The 27,305-nt window shown below is 48.2% G+C and overlaps 1 protein-coding gene across 5 annotated transcripts in view; it reads left to right on the plus strand.

Moving 5' to 3' along the window:
• The window catches only part of LOC138186896 (cell adhesion molecule 2-like), a 142,737-nt gene that overhangs the window by 108,987 nt on the left and 6,445 nt on the right, over positions 1-27,305 (plus strand). For 4 of the 5 annotated variants that reach the window (XM_069127185.1, XM_069127183.1, XM_069127181.1 and 1 more), the window contains 3 exons: positions 7,985-8,060; positions 18,072-18,198; positions 23,769-23,904. In XM_069127185.1, the coding sequence (XP_068983286.1) occupies positions 7,985-8,060; positions 18,072-18,198; positions 23,769-23,904 (339 nt within the window). Of the gene's footprint in view, positions 1-7,984; positions 8,061-18,071; positions 18,199-23,768; positions 23,905-26,786; positions 26,921-27,305 lie in introns of all 5 variants that reach the window. The other variant, XM_069127184.1, reaches the window with a different exon arrangement.

A 27,305-nucleotide genomic window follows, 5' to 3' on the forward strand; every position in this document is an offset into this window, starting at 1 on the left:
GAAAACTTTCCTTCCGCTGCTATCGAGTCCGCGAGTTCGTTCATCCTCCACATCGCTTGTATCTTTATCCCTGATACGCACGGAAGAATTTCCTAATCGTCGGATGTTTCCATCGAAATTTCCACGTACTTCTTCGTTTCCGCGAGATCGGTAATCAGCTAGAAAAAGAGAGCGAACGTATTCTTGACAGTTTGACGATAAATATATTCAGCTAGCGTTTTCGAGAGTCGCTATCGCGTTTGACAGTTCGTAGCATTTTCTAGCGATCGGAATGGATTCAAATCCGTTGATATTAAGTTGGAAATCTCACAATCGCGAGATAATTATCCCGCGATTTTGTCGTAGAAATGCAAAGTGTCAGACGGTAGCCTTCTGGCCTGTTTTATTTCGTACATTAACGTTCGTGGCGTAGGTGAAACTGCCGCGCATTGTACGGCCGACTCTCGATGACTAACTGTACCTTCTGTCACATCAGCTCCACCGGATTCATAGGTCAAACAAATGTCCTTAATGGGTCTTTTCGACTCTCACGATATATGGGCGTACTCCGGCAAACCCGGATATCCATTGACCTTTGTCATTCTCCAGGATCCTTCTCGACCCTCCCGCCAGACATTTCGAAAAATTGTGTTCGTGGCAAAATTTCTCTCCCCGAGCGGTTCTCTGGTTGCGCGCGGTAATAATTAATCGCAAAGCTGGCCACTTTGTTCCCCCTTGTCGCGTAGCGAATATTAAAAGAAAAAAGATCGCGGTCGAACGACAGGAGATGGTACGCTCGTCTAGCCGATCCGCGTTCTCCGTGTCGGTCTCGCTCTCGTCCTCTCTCTCTCTCTCTCTCTCTCTCTCTCTCTCTCTCTCTCTCTCTCTCTCTCTCTCTCTGCCTCTCGAGAGGCCCGTCGTCGAGCCGAACGTTTTCAGCCGAAAAAAGTAGCGCACGACACGACACGCGCCCCGTCTACGTGATAATTAATATTAATGTGGCATGCGTTTCAGCTGAGTCAGCCAACCGTGCACATATACCGCGCTCCTCTTTTAGTTTTCTCTACTCTCCCCATCGCCCATTTCGCGTCGCCGCGAGGCCAATGGAATCGATGAACTCGCGGAGCACGCGAAAAACCAGTAGCTACTCCACTGTCCATTGGACGCGACCGTCTTCTTTCTTTTCTTTCTACCCTCGAGCAAAGCTACGTCCAGTTGTCTCTCTCGAAAACAACGACGGAAACAGACGGGGTGCGATCTGTACGCGGTTTTTACGCGCCTGACCGGCATCGCCGGCGCCCTTCGCCGCCCAGCAGGCGTTCGAGGGGAAAATGTGCCTCGATAGCATTACGCGAGGGCCGTGAACGTACATACACAAGCCACGGTTTAGGAGGCCCTCTCTTTTGTTCACCCGTGTCGTTCCTTCCCTTCCTTTTACACTCCTCTTTTTCCTTTTGCTTACAATAGCTGTGTGCCGAGGGACACGCGCGCGTCGTGACGCGGTCACGCCATAACCCGGAAGCCGCTCTCTCTTTCTCTCTTTTTCTACTTGTCTTTCCGTTTCTCTTCCGCTTCCTCGCAGAAAGAAGGGCCCACCGAGGCTCGTAAAGACAAAAATCGGCTCTCTTATCGTTGGATAAATTTATCGTCACGACTACGCCAACCTTTAGCTACACGGTAGGAGGGAACAAGAGCCACCGAAACCAAAGATACGAGTCGAGGGGAAAGCGCTTCTATATCGCCGCCTGGATTGTCCGGCCTCGGGCAACGGCACACATTCCGTGTTCGCCACTTATTTCTCGGCGGTTCTCCTTCGCCTAACCTACACGCACCCCTTCTGTACGTACGCACGCACGATACGCTGCTCGCGCTTTAATAAATTGCCATCGTTGCGGTCCGATGGTGTACTCGAGAACAAATCGTCGAACGACGAAATACGCGTTAATTCTTTGGGAAAAATTCAGCCGAATATACGCTAGCGGCAAATATATGATAAAATAGGGCTGTACGACCGGTCACATGCGCTTCAACGTCCCTCGAAGTTCGACCTTGAACCTCGAATAGAACGATCGATTTATTTAAGAAAAGTAAGTAGCTGGCGGAAATTGCGGCAACTCGTCGTATACCAGCAATCCGTGCTAATTGCCAACGCGTATTATCTGGCGTTGATCTTACAACTGTAAAAGGAGATAAGAAGCTGGAAGGAAAGTTATTCGACGTTTTATTTGTGTACAAAACACGCAATAATTTTGATTTGCTTGAGAAGTAGAGATGCACGGACGAGATGACGTTGCCAAATATTCGCTCGATTTCCAGACGGACATCCGCTGATTCCAACGCCACTTTGTCGTAATATTACAATCGTACGGTACGCGGACGTCGTACGACGTCCAACCGAGTCTGTTTTATCGTTGTTCTACACCTGTTACGATCGTCCGTGCTTTCGAAGCTCACCACTCACGATCGTTAACCTAGTCCGCGATCGTTGGCGGAACATACAGAGGAAGGAGGAACAAACGCGCGGAACAAACTCGAAATCGGTATCGCAAATATCGTGGAAGATCGTCGCGGACGTGTCAGTCGCGTTCGTACGTACGAATAGCGTAACGCGGATAAACGAAGAAGAAAGAGACTACGATCCTCCCGATCCCGAAAAGAAAATAACAGATTCGCAGGATCGTTAATCGTAATCGCGTAATGAAAACGTTAATGTCGACTGACGGTAGCGCGGTCGCGTGAAACTCATCCGAACGCGATAATACAAGGACGGCCTTTACCTTTCCGTGTCTCCGGCCCCCTTTGAAGGAGCGCTTTAATTCGCGATAAGTACGTAAGGGGGAATTTAACTGGTGGCGTGACCAGATACGAGTTAACTGCCTACCTGGCCGAACAACCACTGTATAGGATAAGATAACGACTTCTCGGACGTCCGTCCGGCCAACGTTCTCTCTATCGAGCAACAATTTCGCTCGGCCAATCGGTCGCGCGTTTGTGATCCGGAACACGAGGAATTCTTTTCTCTCGCGTTCCCGCGCTCCGATCGCCTCCGATCGAACGATTTTATCAAAGAATTCCTGGAATCGTTGCGAGCCCCAACCATGGGAGAAAAATGCGCGAAAGTGTGTGACAGGATCAAATTGTATACCACGCTTACTACCTTCGTAATTACAGTCCCCGGCAATCGAATCATCCAAAGTGGCGATACTCTCGCATTTATGTTTTCCACTTATTTTTATCCGACGAAATCCTTATCTATTTCCCATGCAGTTTTGCGGTTACGAATTCGTTCAGTTCAGTTATTTAAAATTCGTACGTACAATTTTAATAGCGTTTATTTTAGATCTACGTTGTACGATTTACTAGCATTATTTCACTTTTTCACTTTCTGAAAGGATTAAATTCGAATCGGTTCGTGTCGTGATTAAAGTGAATGCACAAGTGATTTAAGCTAGCTTTCAACATTTTCATTCAAGTCGGATGAATTGCCCGATTTGGATGTTCTTCGACGAAATGAACTCTGCGAAACGAATCTGGCTGTGTAATATCCCATGGTAATTAATTAATTGCGGTATACACGAGCGATTATGTATTGAATAATAATTCGGCCAGCCAAAGAAAATTTATTATTTACAACGTGGCGTTATAGTCGAAAAATAGAAATTGTTCGATAAGATTCTACGTCGACGGTGCCACGATAGAATTTATATATACGGTGTTGCAAAACTAACCGCTAGGTTTCAACGAGTTATCTGTAAATACTTTGTGTTTGTTCGTTTGTTTCCAAAAAAAAAAAAAAAAAAAAAAGGAGAAGGAGGAAAAAAAAAGAAAAAGAAAATGATTCACCAACTGGCGCATACAATTACACGCTCGACGTATAAAAAATGGCTCGTGAATCGTCACTCGTTACGAATTGACCGAGAGGGGAGAGCGAATTACGCGCGTCTATGCGAATAAAACGCTTTTAACCGTAAGCCTTTTCGCGGCGAGCATTCGAAAGCAGAGTAAAAAACGTCTAAGGGAGAACTATCTTTGTGTGGCGGTTGCTGCGTTTCACCATTCTCCGCCGACCGCGAATTTTTCAGCTCGTGACGATATTGTGCGACGACGGAAATCGGAATAGAGCCCGGTGCGTTTCCGGACGAAAAACGGAACTCAATGAGTATCGCTCTCTCGTTACCGTGCCAATTAATCTTGCTTGCCTTGAATCACAGGTAAATTGGCTTTTACGATTTCGATGAATCGAGGCGGAATTCGAGGACGGAGCTTCTCTAACCGGAGCACTAGAGACGGACAAAACATCTCGTACATAGACGCGGGATACGATCGTATCGCTGCACACGCTGGTCCGATGTTTGAAAAAGAAGAAAAGAAAGCTAGCGGTGCGCATTTAGCGCATCCAACGAGAAATCGTGACGCACGTCGTCAAAACGAGGCGACGTTGTCCCGTTTTGACGAGATGACGATGAACATAGTTCACAGATAAAATGCAAAGTCTTTTGTTCTTTTGGGACAAACCGGCTATTTGAAATTCGCATTCTTGCACTCGAATATATGCGTGCAGAGCGCTCGAGTAATCGACAGGGGAGCGATACGACGCGAAAAAACAAATCGAAAATATAGAACGAAACTTTTTCACCTGGCGCTTCGTTCCGCAGGAAATTATTTTTGCAATTTTTTTGCAAGTATGCGTATACCGTGCTAGGTTGCTTCTTGATTTAATCATCTTCCAACTCTATCGTTCTCCACATCTTTCGTTTATTCGTAGTAAATAAATTTTCGTAAATTTCGCGTCGAGAGATCGCTCTTTTTTCTAGTTTAAGAATATGATTTGAAAAATACAAAGGACCGGTTTTTTTTTGCGAGAAAACACTACTGTTGAAAGCTTTTTTAACACGAGTACGTTCTCCGTTTGATACCAGCGGACTTGTGTTTGAAGCATTTTTCTGGTTCAACCATCGAAACCAGCTATACATGGGTTATAGGAAATCTACCAAAGAGAACTTTGATGGAACGTTCAACATGCCATAAAACGTTGGTGATTGTTTGAAAACTGGACTACACTGAACTATAGGAATTAAGACTAGCTGAGAATCCATCTTATATTTGTTACACGGCTTGAGAATTATCAATCGTCAGGTGGATAAATAAGTTTTGAAACATCGATCGCCTGTCGCACAAGCGTAAAACAAATAGAAAATAAAAGGATAGAACGGTAATAATGAAAATTCTGGTATTTTCATGGTATTGCTTCTGATAGCAACGACCGTATCGCGTTACTGGAATTTCGCCTCGGTCATTTCATCACGGATAGCATTTGCGGACATTAGGAAGTACCGCGGTAAACGCCAGCTAAACAGCTCTTCGTTAATTTCACTTTGGCGGATTTGGTCCGAAGAATTCGAGAAGGGTCCGTCGAAACTAGCGGTTCTCTGTGGCTTTAATTGGAATCCTGGCCGATACCGAATCAACGCTGCGAAGAAAGCTCGTTAGATTAATTTGCGCAAAATTAACGAAGAATCGCTCCTAACGAATTTTAACGTCGATCGTCCAGTAACGATCAGCAAGGATTTTCGTGACTCGTTTTTTTGCCGCGACAACCAAGAGAAACGCTCGTAGAACAAAGGTTGTATTCTACGTTTCGTTTTTACTTTTCCATAAATAATCGCCTTATGCCCGTTCGGATACGCTGTTCGATCGGACCGTGCATACCATCGCGCAGATAACATCGTCGACGACGAAATACCTGACGTAGAGGAACAGAAGGCACAGGACGCGTTCGCGTAGAGAAAGCGGCGAGTTTGGTGGAGAGCCGACTTGGAGTGGCTATTCAAAGTCGAACCGGCGTGCAATTAATTCCTGAACGCGGAGAAAGCGAATCGAGGCGGCCGATAGGGTGCACTTGTGACCCGCGTCACGATCGTTCGGCCAAAAGCTGAGTAGTCCGGACCCGAACTCGCTTGTCTCGAAACGCCGCGGGCACTCTAATTCAATGGACGATTCCGTTACGTACACCGTAAGCGACGTTATTGTCGTGGCTACGAACCTCTCCAAACCGGACCCCGCAAAGCCAAAACGAGACGTCAAACCGGCGATTCTGTGCGCGGAGTTATCGATTCGCAGCGAGTCGCGATTCATTCGAAAACTAATTTAACGTTCGTTAATGCACGGATATCAAATTTGCGCCTAATCAAATTTCTTCGGGCAAACGTCATCGTTGCCTTTCTCACGGTTCTCATCGATCGATTTTTCATCAATGGAATCGCGCTCGACCAACCATTGGAAACGCGTATACACGAGCAACGTAGTTGTTAACTCGAGATAACGACACGTAATCGAAACCCGTCTATGCGTTAAAAAGTATCGCTTTGAAGGGAACGTACAAGCACGCGGGACACGAGCTTTCACATAGAGAAGCTTAAGTCAAAGTTTTCATCGACGAAACGGCTGATCGAAGTATAACTGGAAGGATAAAACAAGCGGTGAGATGCAAATCGATACAGCCCCACTGCCAGTCCCAAACGAGTACGCTGCATGCTATATACCTTTGAAGCGCGAGGACCGAATGGCGAGTCCCTATGCAGCCCAACGGCGATAATTTGCAATTCGCATTTAAAACACGGCCGTGTGTCGGCTTTTTCGTGTTGGCCAGTCGCGCGTCGTAACGCGTACCATCGCGATTAAAGAGTCCTTCCACGTTTACGTAATTTGCACACGGAACTGACGCGCTTGGCATTTCCAAGTCCATTAAGATCATAGTCCGGGTAATTAGAAGGACAATGTATCTTGGTTCGTGAGTGGTGGATTAAGCGGTACGACCGTGGAAGAGATTAACCACTGGGAATGGTTCTTTCCAGCACGGTAACTTATAAGCCAGCCACGTACGCGGAACGTCCTGGACTCGCGGGCCGAAGTTACGTTGTGTAGAAATTCCGCTTACGAAAGAAAAGAAAAAGAGGAAAAGAAGCAAAAAAAAGGAAAAGAAAAGGAAAAAAAAGAAAAAGGAAAACGCGATGGGACGAATCGTACTCGGTCGAGGCTCGCCTCGAAATCACGTTAGGACGTACGAAAAATTGCGTCTCTCCGAAGGAAATAATTCAAGCAAACTCACCTGCCGGTCTCTGTGCACTGCTCGCGTAACGATACATTACGGACGGTATATTTTACGATGCAGAGAAAGGCCGGCCCTCCGTGGAATAGCCACGCGTACCGTCACCGTCGTAAAATATCGCACGAGCTTAATTAAACGCAAACCCCTTTGAACCGAGCACCGAGCGCTAGACAGGGTCTCGTTCTCTCGGTTCTGCTCGGTAGCTTAGTGACTCCGCTGTACCGGCCACTCTACCAATCGGATTCGTACCAAACGTACCACCTTCTTTCTTTCTATATTTACCTACTTATTTATATTTATCGTTACGTGTCGTTTGTCGTTTGTTCGCGGCAACCGTATCCGATGGAATTTCTTCCGGGTACCTCTCTAGTAGGGAGGACCATGGGAAAGCGAAGAAGAAAGAAAGGAAAGCGGCCACAAAGGACGGTACAATGGAGTTTGCGGAGCATTGTTTGAACATCTAGTACAATCCACTCGCGTCCTCCGTACCCCGCCTCTTGGTCATTCGATCGAGCCACAACTTTCCAAGCTTTTCTTCCTTGTACTAAGTAATGGTCGGTGGCTGGAGTCAAGTCGAACACGGGTCGACTCGAAGGTCGCCGCGAGATTTTATCATAGGAATGTCATTCGGGACAGAGTGGCGTTCAGTTTTAATGCTTTCATTGTGCGCTTCTCAGTAGGTCAAGCGTTCGGCGGCATTTGAATCGAAAGAGATCCTCGGCAACGGTCACAAAGACGCCGTTGCCGGCTACCAAGCATGCGCTAGATTTCGCGCTTCTTTAACTTTCGGCTAGTCGTCGCAGCCCATTTTTCGAAAGTTAGAAGACCAAAGGGGGAAATATGGCTTCCGACGGTGTCCGAAAAAAAAAAAAAATTTGTTTCCTCTTTCTGTTACAGTGACTGGGCTGAAGCTGCTTTACATAAGCGTCCCGCCGTACTCCTTTAGGGGCCAGAGTGCGCTTCTCGAGTGCAGGTAAGAGTACTCGGACGTGGTGCAACGTCGTCGAGCGGCGTCGTTTTCAAAGAGATTCTCGCTGGTCCTTCCGCGTCTCTTTCTTCGATCGACCGACTACGATCGATCGTACAGATGCCACATTCGGGAACGACAGGCGCGAAATCGTCGCCGGCTGTGCGCCTGCCGAAGCAAACGCGTACATCGTTGTTCGTAAATATCGGGACGTTCGAAGAGACAGAAACGGCTGACATACGAATACGATCAACGAGGAAGCTGACGTTATTAATTGGAAAATATTGCTTTTCGCGTAGCGTCGCGTTCGCTACGACGTTGTGCGCGAGGCTAACAGGTGTCGTAACGCTTGCGAACGACGGCGTCGTAGGAACCGTTGGCATTTTTCGTCTGACTCGACGCGGCGTCGTCGCGCGCCAGTCTCCCATAACGATTCTACTTTGCTGGCGACGTTCTCAGCACGCGTTCAAAGCACGCGAGATAAATCGATTCGCGGTCATCCGGCGAATAAATCCCTGGAAAACGACAAAGCCGTTGGAGTCGGACGCGAGCGATCGAGTGGTCCGATACGAGTGGGAACCGCAACGAAGAAACGCGAAGACGGGTCGAGCGATTTTTCTCTCTTATTTACAGCAAGGGAAACCAGACGAGAAGAACTCGTAAAGACATCGATAAGATGCCAGCCAATAACGTATCGAGTTTACGCTTAGCGTCCGAGCGAGACGGTAAATAAGATTAAAAATAAGACGAGAAGAAGAGGATGGATCGGTAATCCCTTGGAGCTAGGAATCTCGATATCTTTCCGCTCTCTCCTCGCGCTTTATTTATTTATACTCGCAATATCGTAGACCGCAATCCGAGCGGCAAAGCTTCCTCTTACCTCTGTTGGGTTTCTCGCCTGAAAAAGATGCTTCTCGAGGCATCCGAGCGCGTACAATCTTCGACTCCCGCGAGATCTCTTTCGAATTCGTTCGCGGAACCCTGGCCTCTTCCATGCGCGTCTGCTTCGTCGCGTCCCTGTGCCTTTTCCTCTTCCGGTTACACAGCAATCTTGCAGATTTCGTCGACAACCACGAGAGCTTCTCGTTGAATAAGGGCCGAGTTGCTTCCAACTATGCAGAACTTTCGTTCCGTTGTCTATTGGCCGGAACACGAATTCGAACGCCTAACTCGAACGAACGTTTCGCCCTTCGGTGAACGCGAGTTGGAGCGCGCAGCCTGTAGCGTCCCTGCGTCGATCATCGTAGCGGTCCGTTCTCCCCGTCTTCGTCGGGGTTGTAGTATGGCCGGTAATTACGCGAGTCCAGTAGTTAGCGCGGAATCAAAGTTTCTTCCGGTAGGAAACGACGGGTCTCGGCGAATCTCTGTTAACGAATCTCCATTAACCACGATTCATAGGCAAAGACGATGCAAGGCATCCGAGTACTTGGCTACCGGTGTCGCTCGATCGTTCCTTTCTCTTTATCTTTGTTTCGTCGTTTATAAAATCTAGCTCGAAGCTTCGGACATATAAACAAATACCCATACCGATAGCTGATGTCTTTCGACTTTTTCCAAATCGCCGTATTTTCAGTACGCGATCAATCAGAGATTCGAATAACCGTAGACGACAGTCGCGTAAATAGCGCCGAACGAATCATTAGGCGAACGCCGGCTACAGATTTTAGAACTGGTCGAGAGTCGGTTAATACTAGAACCGTTTGTGAGAAAATCGTAGAATGGTCGTAAAATGTTTGCAAACATGTTTACTGGTGAGTACGCGCCTTAACGGTTACTACAGCCAACTAAACCCTGCGAAACTTCCGCAGAGTTGACCAAACTGCCGTTCATTCCCATACCAGACGACATCTATTCCCCTTGCAGAGACGGAACGCGCCGAAGGAGTAACGCGACGTAGGGCACGAGGCTTTAAAACCCTCCGGCATAAAGCTTTCCATGGGAGTTTTAAATATCATGGAGTCGTTGATAGGACAGAGTTTCGAACAGAGCTGTCTTCGTAGCTTTAATAAGATCATACGGAATAGCAGAACACACGGTATAACACGAGAGTGTCGAAGAACAGCGACGAACAGAGAGAATCCGAATAGATAAATCTAGTGGTGTGATTTCGTATTTGTAATCGCGTCGGATTAAAAGCTCGATCGGTTCTCGAGATATAAAGCCTGAAAGCTCTGAATTACGAGAAATAGCGAATGGTATCTGTTTCATCGCGGAGAATGCGTGCGCGTGATCGTAATAGTAAAAACAACGTCGTCGACTGAACGCGCAGCTGACCATCCCGTAAGACGTTGGAGCCTGTGAGGTAGGTCGGTAACTGTAGGTGCGCGTGCGAGATTCGATCGCGGAAATAGGAAGACGATATTAAAACGTTAAACATTATGCTCCGCTTTAAACGATGATATCTCAGGAATGGAAAGTCGTAACAGTATAAAACTGAAATCGTTTTAAAGAAGAGAGTTTCCCGTTTCCCGCGAGCTTATTACCATAGCGAAGATACGAAGAACTTTGGAATAATAATCGTACAAAGTTTCGGCCACTTTAATACGTTATCCGCAAGCTTGAAAATACGCGTATCGTAACGAAATACGTTATTCCATTACTTGCGAATTAATGTTGCGCGATAGTACTGGTAAATACTTTTAACTCGAACGGTAATGCGCTACATGTAAATTAGCATGATATCTGGCTTGTTTTCGATACGATAAATAGAATACGGTAGAAATATCGATCATTCGTATTAATTTCTCTGTTGATTTATACGGATTGTTTTCCGGCTCGTACTAAAACACGAAAGAGTGGTATAAATCTACATGAAAAAATAAATCGAAAATGTGGAGTGACATTTTATCGTAGCATTATTTCGGAATAAATCGATAATAAAAATCTGTCGAATACAAGTACGTTTACACGCGATCTCGCGCGTTATGCCTGCTGCATACATACGACACGCGTCGATATAATGCTCGTTTGAAACACTGTTTGTATTTATCGAATACTAAGGAATGAGAAATCAGACACAAACGTATATATCACGCGATAATTTTATTTATTAGTATTACAATTCTGGAAAATCATTTACTTTTTGTCCTACTTTTGTCCTGCACATTGACAAAATGACAAAAGCCGAAGGTCTGAACGGAATATGCCACAAAAATTTGTCTGCGTTGTATTCGAGTACAGCGCGCGTGTAACCGACGAATCCCGAACACCGACTTACTCGGAAACGAGTTTTCGTACAAGAAAAATCCTACAGCTTCGATTCGATCTTTCGCGTAGATTATCGCCAAACGAAGTAACGCTCGTTAACCGCGTATGTCGTAAGAAACATTGAATTATCCGAGAATCTGTTGAAAGTTTTCAAGATTTATTACGCGTATTTTACTAAAACTTGTCTCGTTAAGACTCGCGCTGGAAACTAGCGAGTGTCTGGTGACTCACAGACAAGAGCGTACATCCGTCCCCTTCTCGATCGTATCGCCAAACCCTTTGTCCGTAACACGACTTAAATAATCGTTAAAAGTCATACGGAACATCGAAATACACTTTGGAAAAGATGGAACCAACGACCGTGGTCGTGGATTAACCGTGTAACGTGTCCTCGATGATATTTCGTGGATCCTTAAGCTCCGCGCGCGTGCCATCATGTTAATTAAGACGTAATGAAATTATGGTGCCGGCATTGCGCGTCCTACAATTACGGCTAGTCGGAATATGCATTCTAATTAGTGGCGCGGACTCAACGACTTTTCACGAAGAAAATAAGGTCGACCGTTGGATATCGCGCGCGCCTGCATTTCTAGTGGGTACTTGTTTTCACGAGCAATGTAAGAAACAGCGAGCAATTGCCGAGTCGACTTTGATTTCCAGGGAAAATCGATTTTCGCGAACGTGTCGTCGACCTAGACCGCGAGATCGCTCGATAATATCCAACGAGACGGACGCGTCGAACCAAATTGCACCGTTGATCGCGAAAACCGATCGATCGAATCAACGCGTTGATCCCATCCGCGTAGCCAGCCAGCTGCCGAGCAAAATCCCAAGATTAATTCGCAGAACACGAAGCCGTGCGCAAGATAGGGATTTTTTCAATTTTCCACGCTCGGTCTTAAGCGTTATTTTTCTTGGGACCAATGCTCGCGTCGTACAATATCAACGCGTTATCGATTGTATCTCGGACGCATCGGAAAATCTATCTAAGCGTGATGGAATGGCGAGGAGAAGGACGAGAAATGGAGAAGAAAGTCGCAACGCGAGTGGAACGCAGGTTGTCGAATGGAGTTGTTCGAATTCGCGAATCGGTCGTGCGTTATCGAATTATAAAGTTGAGAAGCAAAATTCGTCAGTCGGAGTGGCATATCCTGCGCGCCGCTGGCACGTATCCTCGAACAGACTCTATCGAACTATTACGTTTCGAAACTCAATAACTTGAGAACAGCGAACCGGCGTAACGTTGCGATATTGAATTGAAACTTTTTCGTTATTCTTGTATTTTGATCGATCGATTTAGCCCCCCTGGAGATTAAAAATATCGCCTCGTTGCTTTTGACATCGAGATTATCGTCGGAAGAGACAGAGATCGGCGTGTTTTCGTCGTCGTCTTCTCATCGCAAAATGTAACGAAGTAAAGATCGTCGTGTATCTAACTAGTCCCACTGGCTAATAATAAATACTGTTGCGTATTGCTTCTTTTGTTAGCATTGACGCTGAAATCTTGAAACGATTTCGCTTGCGAAGAAGACGCACGTACCGCGCGACGCGCCACTCGAAACAATATCAGCTTATCCGATAAAATATTCATCTATTTTCTACCGCTTTAAAGTTATAGCTTGACCCAGTTGCCAGAAACGTGTCGTACGCTGTATGAGACTCGCCGTTGCTGTTTTTAGATTTTAATTTTGTAAGTGGGCAACACCGATACGTAAGTGGCACCGGTAGACGATCGAACGTTATTATCTCGGTGCTGTACCGTTGTATCGACATGGCAACGAAATAGGAAAAAAGCACGTGAGATGTGTGTAATCGGAGTCTGAGCTCCGCTATACGTGGAGAAATTCGGAACGAGGAGAAGGTGTGAAAGGACCTTGGCGTAGCAGGTCGCCGTCTTTCCACTTTACGACCGAAGGTCCAAAGTCTCGCGACTTTCCATTTTTCCCAGGTATCTACCAGCCAAACGAACGTACTTCTACCCGACTCTTCGTTCTTACGTTCAGTCGTCGTTTCCTTCCGTTCGGTTTCTTTCAAACGGTAGAACGTGACACGTTCGTGCGGCACTTTTCTCCGCGTCCTCGTTGCTCATGGTCCTGCCAAAAACAACCAGCCATTCGTATTCTAATCTCGTTCTCCTTCTCTTCTGGAATAATGCTCGCGATAGCTGGTTCATAGGCCGGAAGAGCGAACGAAACAGCGGCGGTATCGTTTTCCTCTCGTCCCTCGTTTCTCGATTTTCACGCAGTCACGGTACGACGATCGGCATCGAGTTTTATAAAGTCAGGCTGGCGCGACATTCTCGACGATAAATACGGTCGATGTCCTGTCTATTCTCGGACGTCTTGAGAGGCGCGTCGAGGATAGGACCTACCGAAAGTCGTTTGAAAAATAGAAGGAAAAGAAGACGGAGCGGCAAGGCGAGAACGGCAACGAGACGATTTGCGTAATTAACGAGGTTCGAAGCTAAATTGACATTTCGCTCGGAGTGTTGCGCGGTACTCGGCATCTTCTCGTACACTCGTAAAATCGATGTGATTTATTCAAAGGACGATTAGGAGTCGGTAGTTTGTGTCCAGAGTCGCAGAGTCGTATTCGATGGGAACGATCGTCGCTTGGTCGAGCGGTAGGCGAGGAAACGGGCGAGAGGATGAAAGCTAAGGGGGGGGGTGGAGCGGAGGCGTCGTTTGTTTGGCTCGGTATCCTCGATTATCCGGGTCGACGTACCGTTTTTCTCGACAGAAGCGACATTCTCTCGCGGAAAAAGGAAAGAGTTGGACGACGAGCATGTACACGAAGTTCTTTGATATTGGGTGCCAGTCGAGCGCCAGGACGGCAGCATGACGCAGCAAAGAGACGGGGATCGTTTTCCGACGTAGGTATAAATTGCAAATTAGTTTACCGTCCCCAGCGAGCGCTCGGTTGTTGGTTTATCCGGCGCGTCGCCTCTTCTCTTCTCCGTATCCCGCTCCTAACCTCGCTCCGTCCTGTCTCGTTCCGGCAACCCGTTTCAGCTCACCTCGTTTCATTCTCCGTTCCGTTCTCCGTCCTGTTCAATTCCGGTTCGCCTGTTTCCTCCCGTTCCAAACGGCATTCCGAGCGGCTTTAACGGGACGCGGAGACCAACGACCAAGTTCCTTCGTGATTTTGGCGCGCGAGCAGCCGTCCCTCCTCGTCTTCTTGCTCGCACCCGTCGAAATTCCGGGAAATTTCACCGCCACGGAGATCGCGAGCGGATCCTTCCGAGCGCGACTAACGCTTCGCAGGCGTTCAACGGAATCTTCGAATCGGAAGCAAAGTCCGGAGACGGAGTGTGCGATGGACGGTCGTCTGCGACGTCCTACGCCGAGACGCACTGCTCTCTCGTAACTTTTCGAACAGAAGAACGATCGACTTCTCTTCGTTACAAATCTTCCGACTTTGCGCAACTTCTTCGAACGGCTGGCGAATGGTAGTCGAAGGCGGAAAAACGCTTTCTCCGAGCTCCGTCTGGGCCATCGAACGAGATGATAGAGCGACGACGGACCGAAGATAGTTGGGCGATTTTCCAACGTCAAGAACGCTTTTACGCGCATACAGGATACGTTGTACAGTCGCGATACGTCGAAGCTACAGCCCTTCCGCTGCTGCACCGAATCTCTCTGCGCTGCGAACAATGGGGTGCCCGGTGGATATAAAGCAGCTTCCCTCTTGCGCGTTCTACCGCGACTCGCAAATCCGACACGCGATAATTTGATCAAAGAACAGAGAAATTTGCCTGGCGCGCGGTCCTCTACACCGTCGCTGTAGCTCGTTGACGAGCGGATACCGTGCGCGCACGTGCATACTCGACGAATCGAATCGAATCGGATGGAATCGAGTCGAAACAAAAGATTTCCGCTTTGCCGTCTACGACGCGAGGTCTCGGAGAAAGGGAAAGCAAAGGGAAGAGAGGAGGAGGAGGAGGGTTGGAAAGGAGGGAAAGAAGCAGATACGACGGAAGAGAAAATTGGTAGGATCTATATAGAAAGGAGGGAAAGCTGGGAAAGCCGCCACAAAGAGAAAAGAAAATGGAAAGGCGGAGCGTGAGAGCGCGCGAGCTTGGAAATCCGAGGGGAGGCGAAGGGGGAGTTCCCGCAGGACACGACCCGGCAAATGAGCCGGAGGATGCAAATCAATCCCACGACGCAGCCCTCCAAATTGTGCACCTACGCTCGAATGCGGCAATCCCTTTTCCGGTAGCTGCAGCTGGCAACTAGGGAGCTACCTCCACGGCGGCGACGGTGACGGCGATGGCGACAGCAGCACCGGTGCCAATGCAAGCGGAAGCGGAGCAACCCCTCCCTACCGGATGCCCCCCTTGGGTACGTCGGCTATGCAACGATGTCACTATGCGACCGTGTCGCTTCGCAATGGTGCAACGATCGAGCAACCGAGCAACCGAGCAACCGAGTAACCGGCTAGTTGGCCAACAGACTGTACAAACGACGTCGCGATACAACATCCTACAGCGGAGCATCGACGTATTCCATACGATGGTGCACGGTATCTAACGGTAACGCGGCGTGCAACTACCTTATCGTACTCTTCTCGTCGTTGCCTCGACGATATAGAACGCCTACGTTGAAACGTAATCGACCGACTCTCCGTTGCAACGCAATTTAACGAGTTGAGAGAATGGCAGAGAGGAAAGGGGTGAAGCCGACGGGGTAAATTCCGAAAGACGATTACGATCGAGACACGAGGCTAGACGCGGACGACAATAAGAGAAACGACGTTGCATCCAGCCATCCAGGAATGCCAGAGGAGGAATAAAATACGACGCGGATAAAATTTAATCGCTGGTAAACGTAAGCCGGTCTTCTCGCTGCTTTGTTATCGAGACGATCGCCGCAAGCAGAGTGTGTATAATAGATACGGTCCAATTCGAGGATGAAAGTACCGCGTATTAGTCGACGAGTTTTCCAACGAGCGAGTTTCGCCGTCTCGCGTTATCCGCGATCGTTCCGCCGGATATGGTCGATGCTATTACGCGAGGCAGGCAGCGAATCCGAAAAGCAGGACGTATCGCGCCACGGTGACTCCAGACATCGTCGCTCCACTCCAACACAAACGTGCCAGTTTAATTACTTTACAAATATTAATTATCGCGTTGCACTCCAGCTCGCGCTCCAGCGGAATAGCCTGTTGCGCTTCGCGATTTTATCGGCGATTCCGATAGCGGAACACGAACGGTATTGGTGTTGACGAACGACGATCACCGAAGAAGGACAGCAAAGTGGAGGTCGATTCGATTTCGTTACGACGAAGGAAACGATCCGAGGAAAGAGAGGCAGAGACAGAGAGAGAGAGAGAGAGGGCGGAAGAGACGAAGAAACCACGTTTGCTTGTAAAATCCTCCGGACGTTCGATTCCGTGGAATTATCCGAGCTAAAAGATTTCCGGTTTTCGAAGATGGGACGCGAACGGAGAATCCTCCGAGGGACCTTTTTTTTTCTTTTTTTTAATTCCCCGACGGGAGAACGATGAACGAGAGGAAAGCACTCGATTAGCAAATTGATGCGATTCGCGACGCTACGCTTGGATCGCGGATGTTGATCAATTACCGTAATTGTTGTTCGCCAGGTTGGAAGCTTGTCACGCGACAGTGGCCCGTTCCTTCCTTCGTGCCGGGCATCATTGTAATCACGTTAAAGCGCATACCTACGGACGAACACGTAGATCGCACGATTCTCGGCAACCGCTGTCTCGTTTATCCTGCGACGCGAGAACCCGAATCGTTTTTGCCTGGCCGTTCCCACCCTTCGCATTACCGGCGTCTCTTCCTTTTCCCGTTGCTTCTTCCCCTTAGTGGGTGGGAAAACGTTCACCGCCCTTTTCCAAAACGCAACAACGTTCAGTTACATAACATTCGCGAACCGCAAAAGACCGAACAGCCGAGATAACGAAACAAAACGAGACACCGAGACCAGATGAGACGATTCCATGGAATATCGGATAAACGAACGAAATCTCCGATATGTAAAGCAAAAAATACATCAAACGCGCGCTCGATACTTCAAATACGTTGCCGGAAACCGGTAACAGTTTCCATTACTCGCACGGCCCAACCATCGAAACGGTCTACTCTGCGACTAATCGAGAAACGATTCCGCGGTTCGTACGCGTCACGACTACCGTTTCATCTGCTTTCGTCCTCGGTCTCGACTAATCGATATTAACCAAGAGAAACGCGCCGAGGATAGACAAAGAGAGAGAGAGAGGGAGAGAAAACGAAATATTTATTTATTTGTTTAATGGCCATTCTGTTTCATACCCAGTAATCTTGATAGAAATAATTGAAATGGGATGCAATGACACAACTATACATGCAAGAAGAACCTCTTCTATATACAGAGACACAGAACGTACATACACGTATAGCACCGTTCGCAAGCATCGGCGCATCGAACATTTCTCAGAAAATTCAAGAATCGATACCAGGAAGCGATCGATCGATCAGAACCTCGCGTTTGCAGAGAGTAAAGATTCGTGGAAGCGAACGTATCCGTAATATGCAAGCTCTCGTTCGCGAAACGCGTTTGAACGCATTCCTATTATAGCATTAAACGTGTGAATTCTTCGCGATCGAGCGTTCCGAACGAGCCTGAATATTCCAGCTCGCCCGACAAGTTTCTACCGTTCTTTATTAGAAAGAAACTTCTTACTCTTGCGTATTGTCACGTGCGCGAAATCCTAGCGCGAGCAAATAGATCATAAACAAATGGTCGAGAAACTATTCAACCGACGCTTTTCTTAACGATAAGTCACGCATCGTTTGCTCTCTTGTTTCAGATACGACCTAGAAGCGGACAAGCTTTACTCCATCACTTGGTACAAGGATCACGAGGAATTCTACAGATACGTGCCTAGAGGGGAACCTACGAAGCACAGCTATCGCGTCGAGGGCGTTAAAGTTGACGTGAGTTGAAAGCTCTCCTGTGTCCCTCAACGTCGCGCACTCTTGTTCCGACTTCGGTATCTGATCATCGTATTGCCACGTACCACGCGCGCGACATCCGCTGTCCGCGTCTTCTCCGCCTCCTACTTTACGGATTATCTTTGTACAATTCCGCTCGACGCTCATGCTCGATCGGAGCGCGATTAACCTTCCCGTGATCTCGACCACAGTTCTCTCTGTCTGTCTGTCTCTCCCTCTCTCTCTCTCTCTCTCTCTCTCTCTCTCTCTCTCTCGCTCGCTCTCGCTCTTCTCGAAGACAGGACGAATACGAATCAACGAGATCCAGAAGGAAGCGAAGCAGCGATTCGCGCTTGGCGATGCCCCCGTTGCGAGAACTAACAAAGCGAACGACATCGACAGAAATTGCATTTACGAGCGACCGGTAAAAGTACAGAAGGAAAGAGCAAGCAGTTACTCGGCTCTTTTATCTCGTATCCAACTTCAATATCCAGCGTATCTGTACGCGTGTATAGACGTATTTTTGTATTACGCAATGCGCTGAAACGCGCGCAATTACCTCTGCGAATATGCGTCGGTGGTCCGATCTAAGGTAAACATTTCGCGAATGCTTCTCTTTTTTCTCTCGCGGCTGTCGACGTGTCGCGAAATTGAGTTCAGTCGGTGGGAAAGTAACGAAGGTTTGCCGGATACGGAAATGACGCGACTCACTACCATGTTATTGTTTTATTTAACAAGTTTACTTTTGGATTATGTTTTTAGCTGGAACTTTTTACGTTACGTACACCGCCGTTTATAAGCGAACCACTCGGAAATATAATGAAAAGCATAAAGAAGCGACGACGTTACGAACGCTATTTTTTAAATTTGCCTCGAGACTTGCTGTTATTTGCGTGCCATCCACTTGTAATGAATCAACTCGTGGAAAACAGATCCGTTTCGGAAGCGAACATCGACGATAGCGTACCTATGTAACGAAACTGAGAAATTAACGAAAACTAGAGTTCGCTGGTTTGTCTACCGAGAAGCTGAGCCGTGTGCCAGAACGTCTACCAGTCTCGTGTAACAGATTCGCAAAGGAGAATTTAATCGATCGGTGTCGCGTGTTTATGAAATCCGTTTGAAACGATTTGTCGCAACACTGAGCCAACGTGTAATATATTTAAAGCTCTGGCCAAATAATTCCTCGATTCTTCCGCGAGTCACGCAAGGATAACGACTGGGAGATCGTAAGCGTCGTTTATGCGCATACAGAGTCGTAACAAGTGGCTGCAAGTTGACGAGAAATTGGCTGGCTGATCGTAAAGACGTTCGTTTGCTCTGGTACTGAACGAACAACGAAACCAATATTACCGGCAGGGCGGAGAATTTGCGTTTTTGTGAGTCTCATTCAAAGGAGAAAAGGCAGGACATTCACGTACGCATACAAATGCGACCAGGTGACGATAAACTAGGAGAGTGTTCGAATATCGAAGCGTTTCGTGTCACGCGATAAACGTAAAAGTCAACCATTACCGGTTCCTCGTGTAACCATCGGTTCGTGAGTATCAGGACATTTACGAAACTTTAAATCTCCTATCTTTTTTCGCTCGCTTCTGAGTTGCAAAATTTCTTCGGTTTCTACCTTCCGTTTATATACGTTTCTCAAATTTTATCTGTTGAGGTTATTTGACGTGTAAACGGAGAAACTCGTGGATAAATTGTAAGGTAGAAAATATATTTACATAGAAGTGTAATTATAAGTAAGAATACAATTTGAGCTGGTCCAGATCCGCACGCTAGCTGTGTTACCCAGTAACTGAAAACCCCGAAGCCAACGTCTCCTGTCTACCGTTTATAAATCTAAAGAAAACTAAAAACACCAGATGTATAGTTTTCTTAGAAGTGATGACCACTTTAACGTTATCGATATTAATTATGGCGATCTTGTTTCGTCGACCGAGCAACGTTCCGTGAATATAAAACTCTAGTCGATTAATCGTCGTTTCCATAGCTTCCTCGACCTTCGGACAAAATGTCAGGTTACGTACGATACCAGCACGTGTTCTAGAACTCGCGAGCAAGAATAGAGACCTGGAATTCGACCGCTGTTAGACGGCCGATCACCGTGCCGAATGTAAAACCGAGTCGCGCGCTTGTTGGTCGAAGAGATGGCTCGCCCACGGCCAAGACGGCACCCAGCTTTGAACGTAAGAAGCCTCTATTCAATTTCCCTTTCCGAATTTTATTCCACGTCGTCTATAAAAGTATTTCATCGAACCAGTTGGAATGGACGGAGTAAAAAGGGCGAAGGAACGACGGGGTGGAAAAGCATAAAGTTCGCGATACGTTTCGATATACGTCGACGAGGTGGATGCGCGTTGTCCCCGTACAGGTGGAACGAGGTCGCCTTTATCGTGCCGAATAAATGTTTGACGAATCGGGACGAGACTAGGAAGAGAGAGAGAGAGAGAGAGAAGGAACGAGATCGCCGCCATCTATCGTGACTGAAGGAAGAGCCACGCGGTGTAAAGTCGGAAAGGCGGAGGAAAAGCTCGCAGGTTAAGAGGAAGAAAGAGCTGGGTGAAGGATAGGAGCAACCGTTGGCTAACCGATCGATTTCTCGGATCGCGCGATGTGGTCCCGTGGAAGGTAGAAACGGATCGCACGAGACTCGTCTATTCTCGGTACGATACGTCCGCTTCCGATTCGCGTTTTGGAAGGCACGAAAGTTCCGTTTTCCTCGACGCTCGTTAATATCGGCCGACGCGTAACGAGCATTACGTGAGTCGAATCGGCTCATCCTTTTGCTCCGTTCTCGAGATCCAGAAGAGAAAAGGAAGAGAAAGAGAGAACAGCTATTAATCTGACTCGGTCCAATGGCTCTCCGATATCGACAAAGAAATTTCTCCGTGGACAAAAGCGAGCGTGTCTTTCCACCCCCTCCATCCGGACCATTCCTCCACTTGGATACGCTCACGTGACACTTATTGGAGTAGCAGGAATTAAGTGGATTTAGCGGGCGGACTCGTATATTTTTGCTCGGGCTCTCGACTTTTAATTTTCCCTCTCATTCCCCCTCCCCCTTTTGCTCCGTTACGTAACACCACACTTAATTTCACTATCTGAAAATTTTAAATCGTGGCCCCGATTCCCCGCGTTTATTTAACTCTCCCTCCGCTCCTGCCGCGCTCGTCTGGTTAAAGGTCGACTTTACGAAGAATAGAAGAAAACCGAATGGCAGGACAAGCTGCGATTACCCCGCGAACGCGCAGGGTATCGTGGCGGACTAATCGACGACTAGCGGAAGCGATTAAGCGCTTTATCGACCAGAGATCGTTTTCCCGACGACGCGACGCTTTCACGCCGTTTTCCCAGCGTCAACCGTTTCGAAACGTCCCACGGTAATTCCCTCGTTCGTTAATTCCCCGTTCGCTAAAGACGAAGAACGTGTGCCGCGGTTCCCTTTAAAATCGTGTTTCGTATCGGAGCGAAACTTTTCATCGGCTAGGAATCGAAGTCTCAAACCTCGAGCTCTCTCGCCAATGCTTCCGCGAAACTTTTTCCCTCTGTCTTGCTCTTTCGTTCGAAAGTTTGGCCTTCCGAGACAGCGATCCTCTCGTTCCGTGTCACGGCGCGTTTTCAAGAAATGTAGCACACGCGAAACAGCGCCGAAGAACGAGTCACGTTTTATCGGAACGCATCCGACGATGCAGCGACGTGCCGCGTTTCTCGCTGAATCGCAGACACGCGTGTCTCTCTATCTCTTTTTCCCTTTGCTCCCCGAGCGACCTAAATCGTTCGGCCGAAGAGTCGCGTTCACCGGACGAAATAACCCCGAAGGTAATGCGATTCTCTCCGACGTTTCGACTTTCCTTCACCCTGCTCCCTTGTTTTCCCGCAACTTTTCTCCCCGTTCTCCAACGTAAATCGATTTGTCGATGAAGAAAGTTTGCGTTCGACCGAGTCTCACCGCGGCGGAATAAACGTCGACGTTTCCCCGCGATCGCTAAAAACTTGTCGGCAACTCGATCTGCGCGCTCCTCGTCCAGATTCCTTTGGACTTCGTCGGACGATCGGATCGTCGCGACGCGGACCGACCGCGTGCAAACGGGAACGAAGAAAGGGGAGTATTCGTAACGTTGGAGCAGAAAGACCCGCGCGTAGGGTAAACGGATTAACAACGTCGCGATTCCATCTATTGCGGGTCTTCCCTTTCCGTGCGAGCTTCCAGCGATCGGATGAATCGCGATCGGATGCCTGCTCGATCGCATCGCGACACCCGTGGTTGCGGTAGATACCTTTTCCGATTGAACTTCTCGAAATAATTAGCTACGCAGATCCCTCGTACTTAACACCGTTATACTTTGCGTCGTTGCCCTTCGACGCGATGTCTCGCCAACGTTCGGTTAGTCTCGTCATGCATCGAACGACTCACGGTAGAGACACGTTTGTTACGTAAGGAGTAGGGCGGAAAATTTCGTTCGACGTTGGTCACGAAGGTTAGAGATCGTGGCATAAAACTCGTACAAAACGTGTTTAGCCGCTTTCGCGATGCTTGGCAACGGTATCGAAATTGTTAGCGAAACATCGAACGTGTACACTGCCGGGACGCAGGGGACGGCAGACAGACGCACCTCTGAGCAACGTCGGCTCAGCGACGTACCTTTTCTACTTACCGGTGGAACAAGTCCGCCGTACCCATCTATCTCGCCGAAATAACTTTCAGTACGTAGAGCCGGTACCGGCGGCGACTATGGCAATAAATCGATATAAGCGCGTAAGCCTCTTACCTACCTAATAGCGTAATATTCTGTCTATGAAGAATAATTTCAAACGGCGTGTGGAAAACGCAGCAAAGAGCCACGCGAAGAGCTGGACGGTGGCGTTGGACGCGTCGAAGAGTGGCAAAGCTTCGGAAAAATTGGTGCGAAAATGTAACGGTGGCTGTTTGCTCGCTCGATCAAACGAGAAGCTCCATCTCGTTCCATTTGTATCGGTAAACTTTGGTACGGAGAGGGAAAGACTCGCTCTCGTCGATGGAACGCGGGTCGACAGAGGCAAAGGGTTTTTTCCAGGTCGACAGAGAAGTGCGTCGACACACGGAGCCTGGCATCGATCTCGCCTGCCGCGGCCACGAGATCCCCTTTGAAAGATAAAGCGATCGTTGGCAGCCCCAGGTTGCTTCCTGTCGCGGATAGCCCAGAGAGAAAACACGGTCGAATCGAACAATTAGCGTTCGATCTGGGTTCGCCGATCGCGTAAACGCCTATATTTGGTCGTTCGGTATTCGGTATTCGGTACAGCGAGTCTGAACATTCGGGTCTTCTTCGGCAACGACTCGTAGAGGTTGCTCCTCCGTTGGTTCGCAACGAGGTCTCGCACGATGTTTCCAAGATTTCGAACAACCTCTGTATTACACCGTTAGTTTGCACGTAGTTTACGCATCCAGTTCGGAATAAAAATCGTCCTTGTAGCTCGCCGAGAGGTTGGTCGTTCGAGAAAGGTTCCTATCCATCCGATCGATGCTTCGTAAACACGAGCGTCAACGATTAACATGGAGGATTTATCGAACGACTTCTCGTTTGTTGCAGCACCGAAAATCCAACGACAAGGAGGTGCTACTGCAGGACGTGAGCCTGCACAGTAGCGGACGGTACAAGTGCGAAGTGAGCGCGGAGGCTCCTAGCTTCAACTCGGTCAGCGCAGAAGCCAGCATGGAAGTCGCAGGTGAGCGAACCAGTCTGCGTCAACCGTCTCTCCTACTCCGATCTCTTTCCGTCTCACTTTGAATCCATCCCCGGGTTGCTCCGCTAGTTAATAATCCTTTGATCACCGCTATCGAGCCGCCATAATTTGCGCCAAGCGTTCGCCATTTCCGAGTTTCGGTCTTCTCTGGTATTCGAGGGGAACGTAAACGGCCAGAAGGAAGAGAATCATCGGTCAAATATTTCCGCAACGTCGTTCCGCGAGACGGATGGATGGATGTCAACGTTGGTCCAAAGTGGAATCGATCGAGCCAAAAACAGCTTTCGCTCCGCTTTAAAATCGATCATAGGGACGATCAAGGTGTGCCTGTATACTGGAACAAAACGAGGATACCTGGCGACCCATTACCGCGAATAGCCGTCGTGTGGCTTCGGCTTTGGCTGGCTCGCGCTTCCATCAACCTGCACTCTAGACCTACGACAACAGAAAACTTCGATCTTTCTTTGGAGCGTTAAATTTTAGGGTCGCGTAAAGACGAGGCAAAGTCCGACGAATATTACGGGGATCGTAACGCGGAGCAGCAGACGCGTGGATGGATGGCAGCGGCGCGGAACGGAGAAGGAAGAGACGGGAGACTATAAACGAAAAGGAAAGGCTTCTCGACCGTAAAAGCATCGTCGGCTCGGTTCTCGGGAAAGGAGTCGCGACGCGGCAGACTAAAGGGCCGCGCACCGCCTTCGAAAGCTTTCCCGTGGCGTCTTCGAAAACGATGAAATTTCCTTTCCGCGTCGCGTTCCTCTTCTCGTAGTCCGGCCGCGCTCTCCGACCCATGCACGATCGATAACCCACCACGTACCCGCCATTACCGTACCTTTACCGACCTCGTGGAAAATTTGGTACACGGCAAATAACCCGCGGCCATCGTTCGTGCCTCTGCCGAATTCCTCGTTCTTCCGATCTTTCTCCTTTTCTATCCTTTTCTTCCTTTCGCTCTTCTTCTCCTACATCCACCCTCCTCCGTTTCCTTCCTTCCTTCCTTCCTTCCTTCCTTCCGCGAAGCATGCCTTCGTTCGAACCGCAAGTGTCGACGCAAACGAAAAGCTAACAAGAAACCACATGCCACGGTCCTTCGAGCCTCTCTTTGCGAACGTTTACTCCACCCAGTCTAAAGTCGCGTAACCAAAGATTTTCGCGTTTCTCGTAAATTTCAATTTGCTGCTCATTCTCGTTCCGACGAGGAATATCGCGTACGCCTCGCTTCGAATACGCAAACTTGTTCGCGGTATAGGAAAGGGGAAGCGCGCGGATAAAGTCTCCCTCTCACTCTCTCTCTTCCTCTCTCTCTCTCTCTCTCTCTCTCGATAACGAGAAGCAAAAAAGCGAGAAGGAGAGAGGAGAAGCAAGGTCCCGTTGTAAGCCGAATCGTGTATCTTTGCGCGTAAGGTTGAACGCGACGCGCGAAAGGATCAATCCGGCAGCAGTCGCGAATGGCTTCGTTGAATATTCTAAGCGGGGTGTCGTGACAGCTTCGAAGGCTTATCGAGGGGATGAACTTTTATCGCGATCGTGCTCTCGAAAACGATCCGACGGCGGAACGTTTCCTCCAACTGGTCCAGATTAAATCTCGAGTCGCGAACGCTGGCAATCTTGCTAAGATATTCGAGAAATAGGAAGAGCTTCGATCGCGTGTCGATCGATCTACGCGACGGTACGCGTGCTCGCGCAATGGAAGCGCCGGCATCGACCGTTCGAATTCGCGAGTGATTTTTCCCATCTACGATACTTACGTCGGATTTTCCGTTACGTTGCCATCGATCGAGCAAACTAAAAGCAAGCGAAAGAGACAGCAGATGATTCGCGGTATTCCGAAACGACTGTCTAAATACGAAAAAGTCGTCGGTATTGATACGTCGAACGATCGAATCGAAAATACGTGTAAATTAGGTCGTTGGGAAAATTCGTAACGAAGAAGAGATATTTGCGGATAACGTGTCTTTATAGAAGCTTCTTTCACGGTAACGTTTCGCTATTTATAGCGCAATGGAATTGAACACATCGATTGATTTTATATTCGTCGGTACACAAGGTTCTCCCTTTGTTGTTCGCAATCATCTTTTCTCTCGGATATTCCTCGACTTTTCCCGTAATTACAGCATTCAAGAGAATTCGGCGTTTACTTGCTTCACAGAAGAATAACAAATGATTCTTTTTCAATCTTGGCAACGTTATGGCGTGTGTATATTTTCGAACCACTTAATATTGGAATGCCGTAACGAGTGCAAACAAAGTGGTGTCGACCGTATTAAGGAATGTCATTTAGTCGTCGCTGTTTCTCGCGAGAAACGACGTTTGCAGCGATTTATTTGACGCGTGACGGATTCTGCAGATGAAAATCTGTATCTAAGTTTTACGATAAAGCGTTAACTTCGGACAGCAGTCAGAAATAATCGATTTTCAACCGCATATAACTACGAATAAAAGATGTACGTCGTACACGTACGTACGAGAAGAAGTGAATTTGACTTTGGTCGAAGGAAAACAGAAGGATCGTGAAACGTGTCGACCGGTTAATTATTTTCGTCGCGATGAAATTAATGCGACGGCTAAAACTGGCTAAATTAGACAGCGTAATAAAAAATAAGCAGAATCGTGGCTTGTTCCCGATCAAATACTATACACGCAACAGATGAGTTCTACCTTTATAGAGGATGAGCGTGGAAAGCGTCGTTGAATTTTGGTCGTTAACGAGGAGGTCCTTATCGTCGTTCGCGTAGATCGCGTTACAAAAAGAGCCTTTAAATTAAAAAAGCCACGAGACGAAGCGAGACAGAGAGTAGAGCGGAGCGTGGATAGCAGCGAGGAGAATAAGCGAGCGCGCGTAAATGTTCTCGATGTGATTGCAGTTCTGCCGCAAGACGGGCCGTCGATAACGGGCGAGGAGAAGGTTTACGCGACCGGCGACGTCCTCGGGCTGAATTGCACCAGCGGCAAGTCCCATCCCGCCGCGACGCTCAAATGGTTCATCAATAGGGAGCAGGTGAGAGAAACGCGAGCGTTCCGTTCGCCTCGCCGGAACTTCGAGAAGCGGAATCGTCGAATAGGCTTTTGCGTGTTCGCCGGTGTAATGGTCGATATGTCGAGAGTTATATATTTTAGCACGATACGAAAGTTATAGATTTAGACTTTAGAGAGAGGCAGAGACAGAGACAGAGACAGAGAGAGAGAAAGAGAGTCCGAAAGCGTGCGGATAGGCGAACCGTGACGACGGAGCAAGACCTAGAGATCGTTAAACGGATGAGCGAGCGAGGGAAGACGCGGAGAGAGGCGCTCAGAAATGACGATGGCAGAGGCAACGATACCGGCAACGACGACGATGCTTGATGAGCCAAAGCTCCAATTAACGAGCTGTGGGAGAACGCGCG

This window comes from Bombus flavifrons, chromosome 14 (genome assembly GCF_040668555.2).
Source record: "Bombus flavifrons isolate JBK064 chromosome 14, iyBomFlav1_principal, whole genome shotgun sequence".
Taxonomy (NCBI): Eukaryota; Metazoa; Arthropoda; class Insecta; order Hymenoptera; family Apidae; genus Bombus; species Bombus flavifrons.